Below are 15,802 nucleotides of genomic sequence, written 5' to 3' on the forward strand. Positions count from 1 at the left end.
TGGGCTGCAGAGTGTGTGGGGTTTTCATGGAGCCCATGTCACCAGGTTATGTGAAAATATTTCCTGGGGTTTTTACAGAGGCCTGAAAAGTTCAGTAGCAGCTTAGGGGCAGCAAGGACAGTCAGCGGCAGCCCCAGAATGCAGTAGATTACTGGTCTTTGCTTTTAATACTTTCAGCTATTTCCTATTCCAGACCCAATCCTAAGTACTGAAGTTTGCTACACAGACAAAAAATCCCAATAGAGCTCCATGTGGTCTACTTCTTTAATTGAAACACAACATCCTCACCTCTACAACATCTGCAGGATACATCGTAGAGCCATTCAGCACCATGATGGTAGCATGGAGCAGAGTACGTAGAGTTCATGATTTAGCAATTTTTCTTTTGCTCCTTCATTGGAGCAGGATGATGAAATTGCCTAGACAGAAAGTAAAAACCTTTCACAGATGACATAGTCCACACACATTTAGGTATTTCAAATTAGTATTATTAGCTGGAGTTTAGCTTTAATCTGGTGTCAAAGATGGTATAGAGTATATCCAAAACATTTTCTGCTTCCTATTTTGTGCTCAACTATCCTATCTGAACAATCTTCTGATTGGTAATCAATAGGTCAGAAGCCCCAATGTATTGTATTGTACACACATGTATAATATTCTGCCTTTACAAAAGTTTTCTCATGTAGAAAGTGATCAGAATTTAGATTGGCATACCAGTTGAATTCAAACCAGCTACTAATTTACATTCAGATCCAATTGTTTCATTAGATCAGAAGTCAGATTGCTAGTAAAAATTGGTTAGGCTTTAAAGAAGAACTAAACCCACAATTCTCGCCTGTCCCCATTTCGCAGCATTGCCATCTTCTTCCTTTTTCTCTTGCTGATTAGCTGGGATGATGTAACTCCTGCACTTGGTTCATTCACTCCCAACAGATGCAGGGGGAGCCGGGATTGCAGATTTCTGGGGCGATCAGGTTAGCAAGAGATTAATTGAAGAAGGGACATTGCCTGTCCCTTTCTGAAATTATGACCTAGCTGATCATGTATCTTTTAAAGCTTTTAACTTTTTTAAAGTTTTGGATGGAAAAAGGGAAGGTTATTTCCGTATTTTCAGTGTGAGGGAAAATCTCTTTTAATCAATTCTCACAGGAATGGGATTTCCTCTCTAGTTCTAGTGGCAACTCAAAATATTGGATTCACCTTCACTTTCATTCTCAAGGACATTGGTAATCAGAAAAGAGAGCGTGAATCTTCCTAACAGGGACACAGACAGCAATAAAACCAAGCCAAATCTAAAAAATACTTTATTTGTTTATGGTGCTTCTGTCTCTTTTTATTCCTGTCTTTCCATATTGTAAACACAGCTGAAGCAATCGTATTCTTTCTCCTCGGAGTCCAGTGACCTTTATAAATGCTTTAATCCTGCAGCTTGGTACTATTATTTGGTCACTGGACTCCTTGGTGAATGGTAATACTGCCAGCAGGGGTTACAGTGTTCCATACATAATTGGATTTTTTAAGTGATCAGTCAGATTTGTGTGAACACTCGGGTAATTGTTCCCATCGCTGATGCTTTCCCTGCATTTGTAGCAGTAATTAGTTGGTTAATATAAATCTTTCCTCGCTTTCTCCGCTCGCTCTGTGGGCTCTTCTACCGAGAAGGCTCAGACTACTGTGCTGTTCCTCCTTAATTGTCCTGAGAGACTACCTGGTCTCAAAACAGATGAATGTGCGATTTCCTTCTGTAGTTTTAAATGAACAATTAGTGTATTTGTCTCAGGATGCAGCTTTTAGAGCTTGTTTCAGCTCTTTATAAAACCAGGAAAATGAGGACTTTCCCTGGAACATGAAATAGCTATGGAGTAGTCTGTTATAAGTCAAAAGAATTTTCTTCAGTGATCATCTAGGAGCACGGCAGTGTAATTTGATTACCAGTGGATAGATTGCCGTCTACAGGATGATTGGAAACTAAATAAAAAAAACAAAAAGATTTTAGCCCCCCCTAGTGTAGAGGTCCCCAAACTTTTTAAACAAGGGGCCAGTTCATTGTTCACTGTTAAGGGAGTCAGGCTGTTTGGCAGGAGTAAAAATGGCCTGGCTTTAGGTCTGGCTCTAATGTCAGTGGTAGGAAGAATGTGTAGGTATTTGTCTCCGTGTCAGTAGTCTGTGTTAAGTAAGTAAGTGGTAGTTCCCTTTTGCTGGCATTGAAATGAATAGTTTGCCTCCATTGGTATCAGTGGTATCATTGGAAGATGTAGTGCCTCTTCATTTTAGGAAAGCATAGATTCACAGAATATATAAAGTAAAAATGGGAGATGCTTGCATTGCAGGCCCTCGGGTACAGCTTCCTCTCCAGCAAGGAGAACAATGAGTATAAACAAATCTTGCTTCATTTCGTAGAAGGACTTCTTGACAAAAGGTAGATTTTCCAGATGTTCCCTGTAATATAGCAAATCTTTTCTACTTGTTTTCAGGTCCTTTTCAGATAACATGTAACATGAAACTTAGACTGTGGATCAAAACTATTTTAGGAAAGTATAGCAGTAGCAATGCATACTGCCTGGTCAAAAAATAAGTCACAGACTATTATTTTGTTGGTCCACCTTTAGCTTTGATTACAGCATACATTCACCTTGATATAATTTCAGCAGGCCTGTGCAATGTCCCAACATCTATTTCTATCCAGAATTCAACATTTTATGGCAAGATCTTGTATTGATGTGAAGGGTTGGACCACTGCAAAAAGGTTTCCAGAAGCACGTTCTAAAGATTCTCAATGGGGTTAAGATCTGGACTCTATGGTGACCAATCCGTTTGTGAAAAAAATGCCTCATGCTCCCTGAACCACTCTCACAATCTGAATGAATCCAATGAATCCTAGAATTGTCATCTTTGGGTGTAGAAAAAATAAATTCAGTATACTCATAAACTAATACAGACATAACACTTTTGAACCCCCAGACCTAACCAACTGAGACACCCCCAGATCATAACACTGCCCCCACAAAGCTTGGAACTTGGGGCAGTGTAGAACGGCATACGGTTTTTATTCTCCAGGCGACACTAAAGATGCAAGCAACACAAAATCTCATTATACACAAAGGGTGCAATTATTTTATAATTATACAGTAATTATTTATTACCAGGGTTGAAATCTAAAACCATGCAGAAGAAGAACAATTTGTGATATGGTACAACAGTTTTATGCATCTATTTATACTAACTGTTTTTCATTGACAATCCTGACACGCACAAATAATCATTTTCTATAAGTAAACTGTTGCTGTTCAGTACAGTTTACTGGCTGCATTGCAGTTTTTCACAGATCTGAAGGGTCCAGCAACAGTAATTCTATAGGTGAGCATTCAGAAAGTGAGCCAATTATTTATTTAAAGCTAAACTCCAAACAGTTATATCCATATATCTATTCATTGAGTGGGAGTGGTTGGGAACCATTTGTGCATGCAGCTGTGATTGTAGTGGATTTAGGTGGGGTTATTTATTATTATTATTATTATTATTATTATTAATAAACAGGATTTATATGGCTCCAACATATTACGCAGCGCTGTACATTAAATAGGTGTTGCAAGTGACAGACGTATACAGACAGTGACACAGGAGGAGAGGACCCTGCCCCGAAGAGCTTACAATCTAGGAGGTGGGGGAAGTAACACACAAAAGGAGGGGGTTCTGGAAATCAGCAAGCAGCTTCTGGCCATTTGGATGCTTTGCCTCTCTGGAGGAAGAACCACAACTCAGCTACACTCAACCACATGAAAAAACAGTTGTCAACCTTTGCAGGTGACAGCAAAGTAGTTGGAGAGGGGCAGCTAAGGGCAAATGACAGCTGTAGTTTTCAACTGAAAGTCTGAAAATAGCCTAAGGCTCCTAGTCTCTTCCAGGTGCTCCTGTCAACTACAACCTTTGACAACAGGTTTGTGATGAACTTAAGTGTGGATGTGGTGTAGTTCTTCCCCCAGAGAAGGAAAAGCAATGGCCAGAGGTGGCTTGTCTCTTCCAGGACCAAACTCTGATCCACCACAACTGCAGCCATATGCAAACGTGTGGACAAAAATGTTTTTCCATGGAATTGCAACGTTGAACTGTAGAACGCTGTGGTCAACTGCAAGTCTGGCATGGCCCTAACTGCCGGCAGTAGAATACACAGAATCAGACAGCGGTGTGAGAGGTGCAGCAGGTTTTTGTGACTGGCTTCAGACACTTCTGCTGGAGCTTCACCTAAGGATCTAATAACCTGGTGTATTGCAGGATGTTCATTTCTCATGTTATGTCATTCTCATCACTACTGATCATTTTGCAGGTTTGAAACATTTGAAATAAACAGCTTTGAACAATTCTGCATCAACTACGCCAATGAGAAACTACAGCAGCAATTTAACTCGGTAAGTAAATGAAATTCTATATCCAGAAGGAAATGAAAATTTAAGTGGTGCATTTATCAACTCATTTTACCTTAAATTGTTAAGTTCAGTACAAACAAAACATCTTTTTATTCAGTGAAATATTGCATTGGATTTAGCCATATTTACCACTTGGTGGCACCAAGTTGAAATTGTGATAACTTGTTTCCTCAATCATATTTTATGATATGCCATGCAAATGTTTTTAGAAGGGGACACTTCCCCTCCTTAAAAGAGACGGATCCTGGATGAACTAATTGTGTGAATGTCATAAAAGCATGGACATGCCCTGTAATAAATATTCAGTTGTAAAATAAATATAACTATTGAAAAGTAATATACAATGTCAGTAAATGTAACATTTGAACAATTTGCATTTCAGTTTTTAAAAATATTAAAATGTGAACTATATATGTTATGATTTTTTATTATGTACCATTCCAATGAGTTATGTAACTGTAAATCTTATGTGTATATAAGGGTAAAAATTTATATTTTTATTTTTTGATTTTGGGTAACATGGGAAATTTTTGAACCCTCTATAAAATTTTAATTACTGATCTGGGGGAGATTCGTCCTTCTTTATTTGTCCCGGTGACCATTTGGTCACTAAGACCACATGTTAAGGAAAACCCAACATTTTGAGTTGTCATCAGTTGTTTTGGGGATAGCTCTCTGGGCTTGCTTTCCTTCTGTTTCTTTCTTCTTTAGGACAGGAAGTAAAGGGAAATTTCCCTAATAGGATGTAGATAGCAAATAAAAAAAATTTTAGTGTACCGCTCCCTGCTGTATACTAAACTAAAACTGAACTGGTGTCATAGGTGAAATGAATTTATATTTTGTTAAGCAATGCCTGTCTTTTTTTATAGCATGTATTTAAATTGGAACAAGAGGAATACATGAAGGAACAGATCCCGTGGACCCTGATTGATTTCTATGATAATCAACCCTGCATTGACCTGATTGAGGCAAAGCTCGGCATTCTGGACCTTTTAGATGAGGAATGCAAGGTAAGGATGTGGTGTACTTTGTGTTTTCTGTGACCTGTCTGCATGGACTTGTAGGTTTGCCTGAAGTTCCTCTTTTAGTGAACAGTGGACAGGCTGTAGACATTCAAGTATTAATAGTTCTCTCAGCAGCTCAGCTCTCCCTCATCCCAGCACTAACTCAGCAGTGTAATCTACCCTAACCCTACACCCAGCAATGACTGAGCAGAACATTTATCTCTGCACCCACTCCCAGCATTGGCTCATCATCTTTCAGCTTTCTACTTATTTTACTTTTTAAGCACTGCAATGCTCTGAGAGTGGGAAGATCAGAGTGCTGAGACCTGAATATCGTGTTTCTCTTGGGAAACTTAAGGATGAATTCCAGCAAAGTGTCTGTGTAGGTCCACGTATATGATTTATCCCATTTTAATGGGCAGAAACAATTTTGTTGTGTGGCTGGAGCATTATTTCAGAAAAAGGAACCTCTATGGTGATTAGTAATAATAATTGTGGTCTTCATTGTGTTATGGGGATAATAAAGGCCGTTCAGAGTTGATTTTTAAAGGCTATCAAATAGTGACATCTTGAGATTTTGACTATACACAAAAACAGATTTTTCCTATGGCCCCTTCATCTCTTACTAGCAGAAAGTATCGGGTGTAACCTGCAGACTAAAATGTGGCTTTGTGTCTTCACTCATTACAAGCGGCTCCGTTGTCTTTGTGGAAAGTTCCAATACCCAACAAATATTTGTAATACAGTTTATCAGAACATTTAGCAACTTACATTAAACTCTATAGTGAATGAGTGACAATTTGAAACTTTGTAAAACTTTTAAAAGTGAAAATGTTTGTATTCAGTTCTAGTCAGCTACAAAGAGATAGAGACATTGCTAATACTTCTAGTCCCTTTATTTTGTTTAGGTCCCCAAAGGAACGGACCAGAACTGGGCTCAGAAACTTTATGACAGACATGGCAGTAGTCAGCACTTTAAGAAACCGAGGATGTCAAATGTGTCCTTCATTGTTGTGCACTTTGCTGATAAGGTAAGTGAACAATGACATTGTTTTCTGAGGAAATAACTAGACTTTTGTAAGGTTGGAGCTACACAGGTAATGTCAAGTAACTCAATTTGTTTCTAAAATCTCTGCAATTAAAGTAGAACTAACAATTTCCCCAGTTAAATATTAGTTTAACATTTAATTTTTCTGCTTATGAAAACATAAAGAGGAATTTAGGATTCTGTGATATAGTCTACATATTTGTCTTCTATTTAGTTCAGGACCACAGCTAGTAATGGATTTCTGCAGAGAAGGTCATAGACAATATTTTATTTTGTTGTAAAATCCCTGCAAGGAAAAACCTGCATTGTGCTGTGTGCAGGGGACAATGACCTTTACAAGCAAAATAAAAATTTTAAGATAAAAAGAGTTTAGAAAGCTGCTTTATAATCCCCAATCCTTTAAAATAGCGCTGCTGTGATATAAACCTGTAAACTGCCATTGTCATATTCTTCCTAAAATTCTAGTCATTTGACTGTCATCCCTACAGCAACATTTTAAGTGTCTAATCTGGAACAAGTATAAGAATTAGGACTCCTGAATTTTCTCTGACATTCTTCATCCTTCCAGATCCAGAGTACTGTAGCCACATCGACATACCCGCCACCCCTGTAGCATTTTGGGTATTATTGGCACCCCATGTATTCCAATGCCAGGTTAATTTTATGTGGACTGGGGGAACTCCTACTTACCCTCTTTTTTAAAGTTAGGAAAAAAAATGTATAATATTGTTATAAATAAGAGATGTATTTGTACTATGTCATAAAAGAGATACATACCTGTTGCAAATGGGGAGAGCATATGCATATCTCCTGTTAGATTTTGCAAAAAACTTTTATGCTCTCATTAGCTTGAGCTCAGATCCACCCACTGAAATAGTTTTAACAATTTCTGTGTAGCATTCTGTGCACCATTCCCAGTTTATCTTCAGAATTGATTAGAGAATTATTATCAAGAGTTCACTGGTGCACCACAACAAAATGGGGCTGACTGACCAACTAAATGGTCCAAGACTGGACCATGGGAAAACCTAGATGATCCAGCAAACTTAAAATGGATTTGGTCCAGGCGTGAAATCATTTGCCAATTAGCAACAAATGTTTTTTAAGAAATCCAGGCTTGCTGAATCACCCAGGTTCTCCCATCATAGTCTATCTTCTCCATTTCTTGGAGAGCTTTAGTAAATCAAATCTAAAATTTCATGCAGACAGGGTTGTCCTATCACTTGTGTGAGCAGATGGGGTGTCCATCCCTGTATTTATTACTGCACTTACTGTGCATTTAGCTCACTCTGCACTGCCGTAGAATTGCAGGGGCTGCCGAATTCCAGCTGCGTCTAGTAGAGAGATTGAAAACCGTACATTGGAGATAGATAAACCTTCCCAAGCAGCGTCCATGTGTATGAAGCTTTATATGTACTGAATGCCATTGCTGAGTCTCATGTCACTATTATATATTAACAGGTGGAGTATCAGTGTGATGGCTTCTTAGAGAAGAATCGGGATACAGTGTTAGAAGAACAAATCAATATTCTGAAAGCCAGCAAGGTAAGAACAGGGGACCTCCTAATATCTCTCTATTATTGACGTGTATTAAATCCAGCTCAGCCCTTCACCCCCACTTCTAAAGGTTCCTCCCGTAGAATTTTATGTAATTTGTTTTTTAATCTTTACTTACTTTATTTCTGTGGTCTTTTGGCTGGTCACATGATGCAGTGAAGCCTGCGTACTCTTTGTTCTTCACCCTATGATGAATTGTGCTGAATGATGCAGAGAGTTATGATGATGTCAGCACTGTTCTCTGCACCATTACTGCATTGTGGTGCTGGCCCCTCAGGGGAGGGTCCAAGATGCCCTGAAATTACCTGAATATCCTCTGATTTTATTATTATCAGGCTATATTATCAGTATGAAATAAATACAAATTTTTATTTTTATTTAATTTTATTTACATTTTGAAATATCCACAAAGGCAGCTTTTAGATAAGTGTATTAATTATGTTTAGAAAAAATGTAATGCTAAAAACAGATAATAAGCATAAGAATATGTTCTTTTTGTTCAGGTAATTGTGAAATATTGCGTTGTATTGCTTTATTTTCTTCCTCTATATTCTCCAGCATTACTTTAGTGTAATATTCTGGGCATTTCTAAATCTTCTGCTGTCTTGGGAGGTTATCCACACTTAACGCAAGGAGCACAAACAGCGTTCCATCCGGCCGCAACGATTTCTTGCAGGCAGGAGAGGGCAAAATGAGAAAATCTGTCTTTTTGTGTTCCCTTTTGTCATCTGATTTTCTTTTTCTTCTTACAGTATCCGTTGGTTGCTGACCTTTTCCAAGATGAAAAGGACGCTGTACCCCCAACGCCAAGTGGAAAATCAAAAGTCAACGTTCGGCCAGCCAAACCAGCCATAAAAAATGCCAATAAAGAACACAAGAAAACTGTAGGACATCAGGTGAGTGCTTTTGCATAGAACATGTTTCGGGATTATTTACCAAGTTTAAAAAGAAATTGTAACTGCTTCTCCTCCATTAGATTTTACTTCAAATCTTGACTGTAGATCCCAAGAGATGCTCAACATGGTTAATCAATAATGACCATAAAGAGCCTCTATAGTACAGCATATTTGACGCATAGGGCCTGATTTATTAAAGCTCCCCAAGCCTGGGGGGAAATAAAATATCATGAGTGAAGCTGGGTGATCCAGCAAACCTGGAATGGATCTGGTTCAGGATTCTAAACATTTGCTAGCAGATAGCAAATGTCTTTACAGTAATCCATGCCAGGTTTGCTGGATTGCCTACCATGCAGTCAGTCCTTTTGTACCCTAGTAACATATTAGATCCATAGCAGTACTTCCAGGTATTGGTGTACATGTGACTGTTGCTTTCCACAATGCAACCTGCTTGTTCCTGAGCAGCCAGTTGCAGACCACAATGGCGTTAAGTGGGAGCTGGGGCTCATATCCCTGCCTTGTGTTTGTTCCACTTTCAACTTTAATACAGTGACATCTGCAGGTAAAATTGGGGATTGCATATGACTTGTTCCGTATGCAAACCATTATATCTAAATGCACACTCATCAGTAAAATCACCCACCATGTAATGCTGCCATTGAAAGAGGTGTCATTGCAGGAGGGATTTGTATAGTTATGTTTACTAGTAGTTTATCAAGTTAGCAAGAAGCAGCTAAATGGCACCAACACTGAAATTGTGGTTTGCTGTTCTTTGATGTCAAGCGAAGTGTAATTTCTATAGGAAGGAACCACCTTCTATTTATTCTTTTTAACTATATTTTTACTTGTTTGACTGGAATTAGCCCTAAATGGATTGATGAATTGGAATTTATAAATATTACATTAATATGAGCTTATTATTTTTACACAAGGTTAATTCTTCATTTTGATTTGTCTGATATTTTGCTCTTTTTAGTTTCGGAACTCTCTACATCTGCTGATGGAAACCTTGAACGCCACCACCCCTCATTATGTGCGCTGCATAAAACCCAACGATGAGAAGCTGGCATTTAGGTGAGAGTTTCTTTAAATTAAAGTAAAAAGTCCCCACATGGAGTAATATTTGCAAAATAGAAAGTGACCAACTGCAAACCAATTTCGTCTGTCAAAACTTTGATATAATGTTATCCTGGCACAGTGATTGGTTAGTTTTGTGAATCTGGTAAATCTGAAGGATCACAGTCAGCAAAAACCCGACTAATGCCAAACCTTTTCCAGCTCTAAACTAAAAGGGAGGGCTTAGCTGGCACCTGGCTTCATGTACAACAAATCCCTAATGCCATTGGCTGGGAATCTCGGGAATATGAATATTTATACACTGTGCTTTTAGTATCATATGATTCAATGGTAACTCTATAAGTAGGTGTAATCCTGTCTGCCCATGAAGTGATATCACCTCCACACAGCAGAGTGATGGGGAAATAAGAAGTTATATTTCATGGCAGCCGGGTTTTATTGCAACGCAATGGCATAAACTGCGATACGCCCGCGGAAAGCGCTCTCTAATAGCCAGTGAATCAGGAAATAAACAAGCGGCATTTGTGAAGAATTATGGGTCATATTCATGTGATAAAAGGCGCCTTGCATTGCGCTTTACGTCATGTTTGGATGAACAGTAAGATATAGTGGCATTCGAAAAAGATTATTTTGTGAATTTTATCGTCTTCAACAACAATTATTGTTTGGAAACTTGTATTTTTTCCTACTTTTTTTTATTACAGTGAACGTTAAAAATCAGTAATAGTTGCTAATTTGTACACTGCTGCAAATTGCAAAAAATGTAAAACATGCGTCACATCAAATGAGAATCCATCGTGAAGGAGGGTGTTTATTATTATTATTATTATTATTATTATTAATAAACCGGATTTATATAGCGCCAACATATTACGCAGTGCTGTATTAGAGGAGCATAAAGCTGGTAAAACGTAACTGCAGACAAATGATACAAATGAAAGCAGCTAATATTTATTAAAACAAACTTAAATTAGGTTTTTTTTTTGTAATGCAAGCAGTGTAAGTACCGGACTTTTTTCTGGCTTTAGTCTCTTGCATTCCTTGTTCAAAAGAAATCAACCAGAGAGATAGAGAGAAGAGGCACAAAAAGCCAATAAATTGTGTTGCATTATAGATAGTGACAGAGAGATGGACTGATCAGTCTACTGCTTCTCTTTTCACTGTTTAATCACAAGGTGGAGGGGGCTTTTATGACAAAGTAAAGGTGAAGCAGAGAAGGAGAAAGTCCTCTATTTTGTCTGACAGGGGTCTCTGGTGTGGCAGAACTGTGTATATCTCAAAGCTGGATGGACAGAAATCAGATTTCTTTTGGCAGGTATTTCATCCACTTGGAGTTGAGCTCAACTTATAAATAAAAAATGCAAGCGGGCAGGTTTATTGTTGCAGAAGGAACAGGGGATGTTGGAAAAGTTTTTTAGAAGCTAGTATTGTGGGGTTTATAATGAGATGCAGGGGGGACAGACAAATCTTTGTCTAAGGCTGCAGCCATTATCACCAGCAGAGTCAGGTATCAGGGTTAGAGTGTCTGGAATGCAGCCTGAGAAGCTGCGAGTCCCGGATTTCGCACAGGGCACCTCTCTGGAAATGAAGGAATGGGTTCACACATCCGAAACGGTAACCATACTTTACATTTTAAACTTGCCTGTTTTGTATATATGACATTTCCATTGTATTTCATTTTCAATTTTTTTGCATCTCAGTGTGGTTGATCTCCTCCAGCTCTTTCCAGCAACATACTATCCACATGCAGTTGCGCCGGTATCAGCTGCACATGATTGTTCTAGACTGACGTCCTGACTACGATTTACCATGCATGCACACTGTTATGAAGAAATGGAGAGGGGAAGGTGTTCTTTAGTCCTTACACCCTGTAAAGACTGTAAGAAATGCTATCACTTCATAGATTACAAACGGTTGTGCTTCTCTCATGCAAAAGTCTAGCAAATGTACAGCGGCCCTCTGACGTAGTTTCTCGTGGATCGAGCGTTCCTATAGAGGAGTGCCCCCCGCTTGTTCTCCCCTCTGCCCTCTTCAGAGATTGTTTCTTCTATCACTGAAATCTGATGTCTTTCTGATGCCTGTACAGGGCTTTATCCCTTGCAGAATATTGATTCACTTTGCTAAGTGAACAAACTAAACCGTGTTAGTAAATCAACTCCAATGCCTTCATCTTAATTATTAGCAAAAAACAAATGCAGCATCTTCTTCATTTACAATCCTCCCCATAGATTTATGTACACTGCTAATGACCCCCAACAAATCATAGTATAATGAGATTTTGGTTATCTCCTCCAAGCATCGCACAGTGCATTGAAATATAAAGTAAAATAAATCCTTGGTATTCTGCCGGGCTTGGTGAATTGTGGGCAGCAGCTGGTACTAACAGAACCAATGACATCTTTTATAGCAATAAACATTCTCTGCACACAGATGGGGCTATTGGAATCATTTCCATGAAATTCACTTGTGTTAATAAAGTGGCATAAGAACGCCACAAAACATTTGTAATAGAAGCAGCAGACAGTGGAGTTTGTTGTACTCATTCTGTCATTGGTTTATGAAGTTGTTGTGAGAATGGGTTGGAGACAAACTTTTTTGTTTTTGTATAGAGTAGAGAAGGGTTAGAACCCTATAGTGGTTTATATGTGGCGATGATGTGACCGGTGAAAGTGATGGGAAACCCAACATGTTATAGTTGTCACAAGAACGGACGGTGACAGAAATCTTCCAGTCATTCTGACAACAAGGACTGGCACACACAGGCAGAATACTTTTAATCAGTTTCCTATCTGAAACAGCATTAAAGGGCACTTCTGAATGATCATAACCAACCAATTTTCCACTCCTCAACTGGTTATAAAGCCATTGGTTGTGTTGGTGAATACACAGGTTGTGTGATGTGTATAATCATTTGCATCCAACTGAGATTCCAATCACTTACCATCAGGAAATATTGGAAGGACAGAATATTGGAGACACCGGATCTGATTTTCTAAAGCTCTCCAAGGTTAGAGAAGATAGATTATCATGGGAGAAACTGTTAGATTCTACAAACCTGGAATGGTTCTAGTCCAGGATTAAAATGATTTTCCAACTAATATCACATAATTCAAAAAAAAAATCAGTTGCAGCTTTGCTGGATCACTTAGGTTCACTTATGATAATCTATCTTCTCCAGTTTTGGGATAAATAAAATAAATCATACCCAATATTTCAGGGGCTTCCAGATGAATGTTTAATGTTTTAAAAATCAATTGGATCGGTCGCTCTGACAATTGCACAGTTGGCAGACGATCTGGTTGTGTGTACCAGGATGTTTCGTCTTCTTCCTGTTGATTCTCTTGGATAGGTAGTGAAGAAATGGACACAGACAACAGAAAACCCTGACGGGTGCATGAATCACAAAAGTACTAATTAATGTACAATACATGTCCTTTATAAAATACAACCAATCACAAATGTGTTTCTGCTGTGTGTTCAGCCCATTGCCTGGCATTCATTTTAATCATGTGTGCAGAGTTCTCCCTTAATTAAACATTAGTTACACCAAAGCCAGTGGCTAAAAATTTGTTCTTTAATAAAGTTGATGCAGGCTTCTGTCAGGCCTCAAGGACTGGCACAGGTTTAAATTTGTTTTACTTCTTTAACATTGGATTTTTATTGTCCTACAGCTTCGATCCAAAGCGAGCCGTACAGCAGCTGAGGGCGTGCGGAGTCCTGGAGACCATCAGGATCAGTGCTGCCGGCTATCCATCCAGGTACGTCTCTTCCTTCCACTCCCTTCTCTGCTCCCAAGGCGACCGTAAATCCTTTGTGGATCGATATGGTGCAGGAGGCCAGTGGTGCGATGGATTTGTATTAGAAGGTTCCAAGGAGCTGTCCCGTCCATTGCTTTATTGTGCTTTTAGTATTAGAACAAAACCTGTCAGCTGTATGAAGTTTTTTAGTTTAAAATATTACCCATGGATGTGTATAGAGAGGTGTGGGCACAATCTGGCAGCCACTATTTTCATTAACAGAAAAGTTTGTCTTAGATGTGAGGGGAGGGGGAGCAGCAGACAGACTCTGTTAGTGTTATTTATATTGAAGAAGATCAGTCCGGATAGATTTTCTGATCTACCCAATCGGTGATCTTTCTTAAGTGATTGGTTGGGGACCATTACCCTGTTTTTATAGGTATGTGATCAAAAGTGGAATATTTGGTCATTACACTTTTGGTCTGTTTAAAGTTGAACTCCAGGCAGATATAAAATGTAGTTTTATTGTATTTATTTAAAAGTTACTGTATATACTCAAGTATAATCCACAATTTCTTTACTTGAAAATGTCATTAGATAAATCTCAGTTTATACTGGGTCACACCACTAGATTGTGCTTTGTCCTCATGTAAAGTGTAAAACAAAGTCTTGTCATGTGAGACATTGGACCTGAAATATTGAATCTCTCAAAGACTTGAGAGCATAGATTATCATGGATCACCCATCCAGCAAACCTGGAATCAATTTATTAGGTAATTTACTATTATTTGGCAAATGTTTTCAGTCCTGGACCAAATCCACTTCAGGTTTGCTGGATCACCAAGGCTCACCCATGTCTATCTTTTATTTCAGTCTTGGAGAGTTTTAATAAAGCAGGCCCGTCATTAAAGCGTGTTACACACTTGGCACTATGACACAGCACCATCTATTGGTCGTCAACAGTAATGAACAAAAGATTAATTAAAAGCTTGTGACCAATCATACCCAAATCAAAAGTACAAAATACTTTAAACTGTAAAAAAGGGGGAAAAGAAGAAAGGTATAGTTTAATGAACGCTATTAAGAAAATGCAAATCTGAAAGATTGTCCCTTTTTAAAATCCTGTTCCTGTTATACAAGCTGTCTGCGTTTAACAGCTCTTCAGATTCAAACCGTTTAATACCAATTACATGAAATGTTGATTGAACGTCTTTCTGTGGTAAGCACGATGACCACACGGTAGAAATGAAGAAATTAAATTATGGTCTATGGGAATCGTTTTTATTCATTACGTAAATAATCCTAATCTTTCACATTTTGCCTTGGGATGTCAGAGAGAAAGTGTTATCTTTTCAGTGCTTTTGGAAAATGTCCAAGCAATGGAATGTAATTGGAACTGTTTCTGATTTTGTAATGGCTCCTAATATTCCGCCCATCCTAGCTGAAATTACAATGGGTTGGAAGACTCCTTCTTTTATCTAGATTTTTTTTTTAATTGTTTATAGGGGAATTCATTTTTTTATATACATATCCTAAAATCAAGATAAAAAATAAACCAGAAAAATAACCAAAAAGAAAATTAGTTTTAGAGTATATTAAAAAATCATATATTGAAATCTTTTTAGGATTTGAGCAGAATTTGTCACAGCTGCTTGCTTTATCTAGAACAGTGTTTCTCAGACAAGATTCCTTCGAACCTTGCTAGGGGCTCCTCGAACAATGAGCTATTTTCAATAATACCAATCAATATTTTCATCCCTTTAGGTGGACCTATCATGACTTCTTCAATCGTTATCGTGTTCTTATGAACAAGAAGGATCTTTCGCAAAGTGATAAAAAGCTCATCTGCAAAAATGTTCTAGAAAATCTAATCAAGGTGAATTCATTCGTCTTCATATTCTGAATATTGTATAGTGCAAAATAAACCTCTGATTCTTAATTAGATTGGAATGAACATGTAAAGCTGAAAAAAGGTTTTGAATTAGTTATTCAATCACTTTAAAATTCTGAGTTGTACCTAAACCTTTTACTGGTGCTCTTGTGTTTTATTTAATTTTTC

General features: G+C 38.1%; 1 protein-coding gene across 3 annotated transcripts in view; it reads left to right on the forward strand.

Moving 5' to 3' along the window:
- Positions 1-15,802, forward strand: part of MYO5B (myosin VB) — a 138,132-nt gene that overhangs the window by 90,576 nt on the left and 31,754 nt on the right. For all 3 annotated transcript variants that reach the window (XM_072416454.1, XM_072416455.1, XM_072416456.1), the window contains exons 11-18: positions 4,325-4,406; positions 5,294-5,434; positions 6,337-6,459; positions 7,938-8,021; positions 8,786-8,929; positions 9,906-10,003; positions 13,678-13,764; positions 15,508-15,619. In XM_072416454.1, the coding sequence (XP_072272555.1) occupies positions 4,325-4,406; positions 5,294-5,434; positions 6,337-6,459; positions 7,938-8,021; positions 8,786-8,929; positions 9,906-10,003; positions 13,678-13,764; positions 15,508-15,619 (871 nt within the window). The remainder of the gene's footprint in view (positions 1-4,324; positions 4,407-5,293; positions 5,435-6,336; positions 6,460-7,937; positions 8,022-8,785; positions 8,930-9,905; positions 10,004-13,677; positions 13,765-15,507; positions 15,620-15,802) is intronic.

This window comes from Pyxicephalus adspersus, chromosome 6, assembly GCF_032062135.1.
Source record: "Pyxicephalus adspersus chromosome 6, UCB_Pads_2.0, whole genome shotgun sequence".
Lineage (NCBI taxonomy): Eukaryota > Metazoa > Chordata > Amphibia > Anura > Pyxicephalidae > Pyxicephalus > Pyxicephalus adspersus.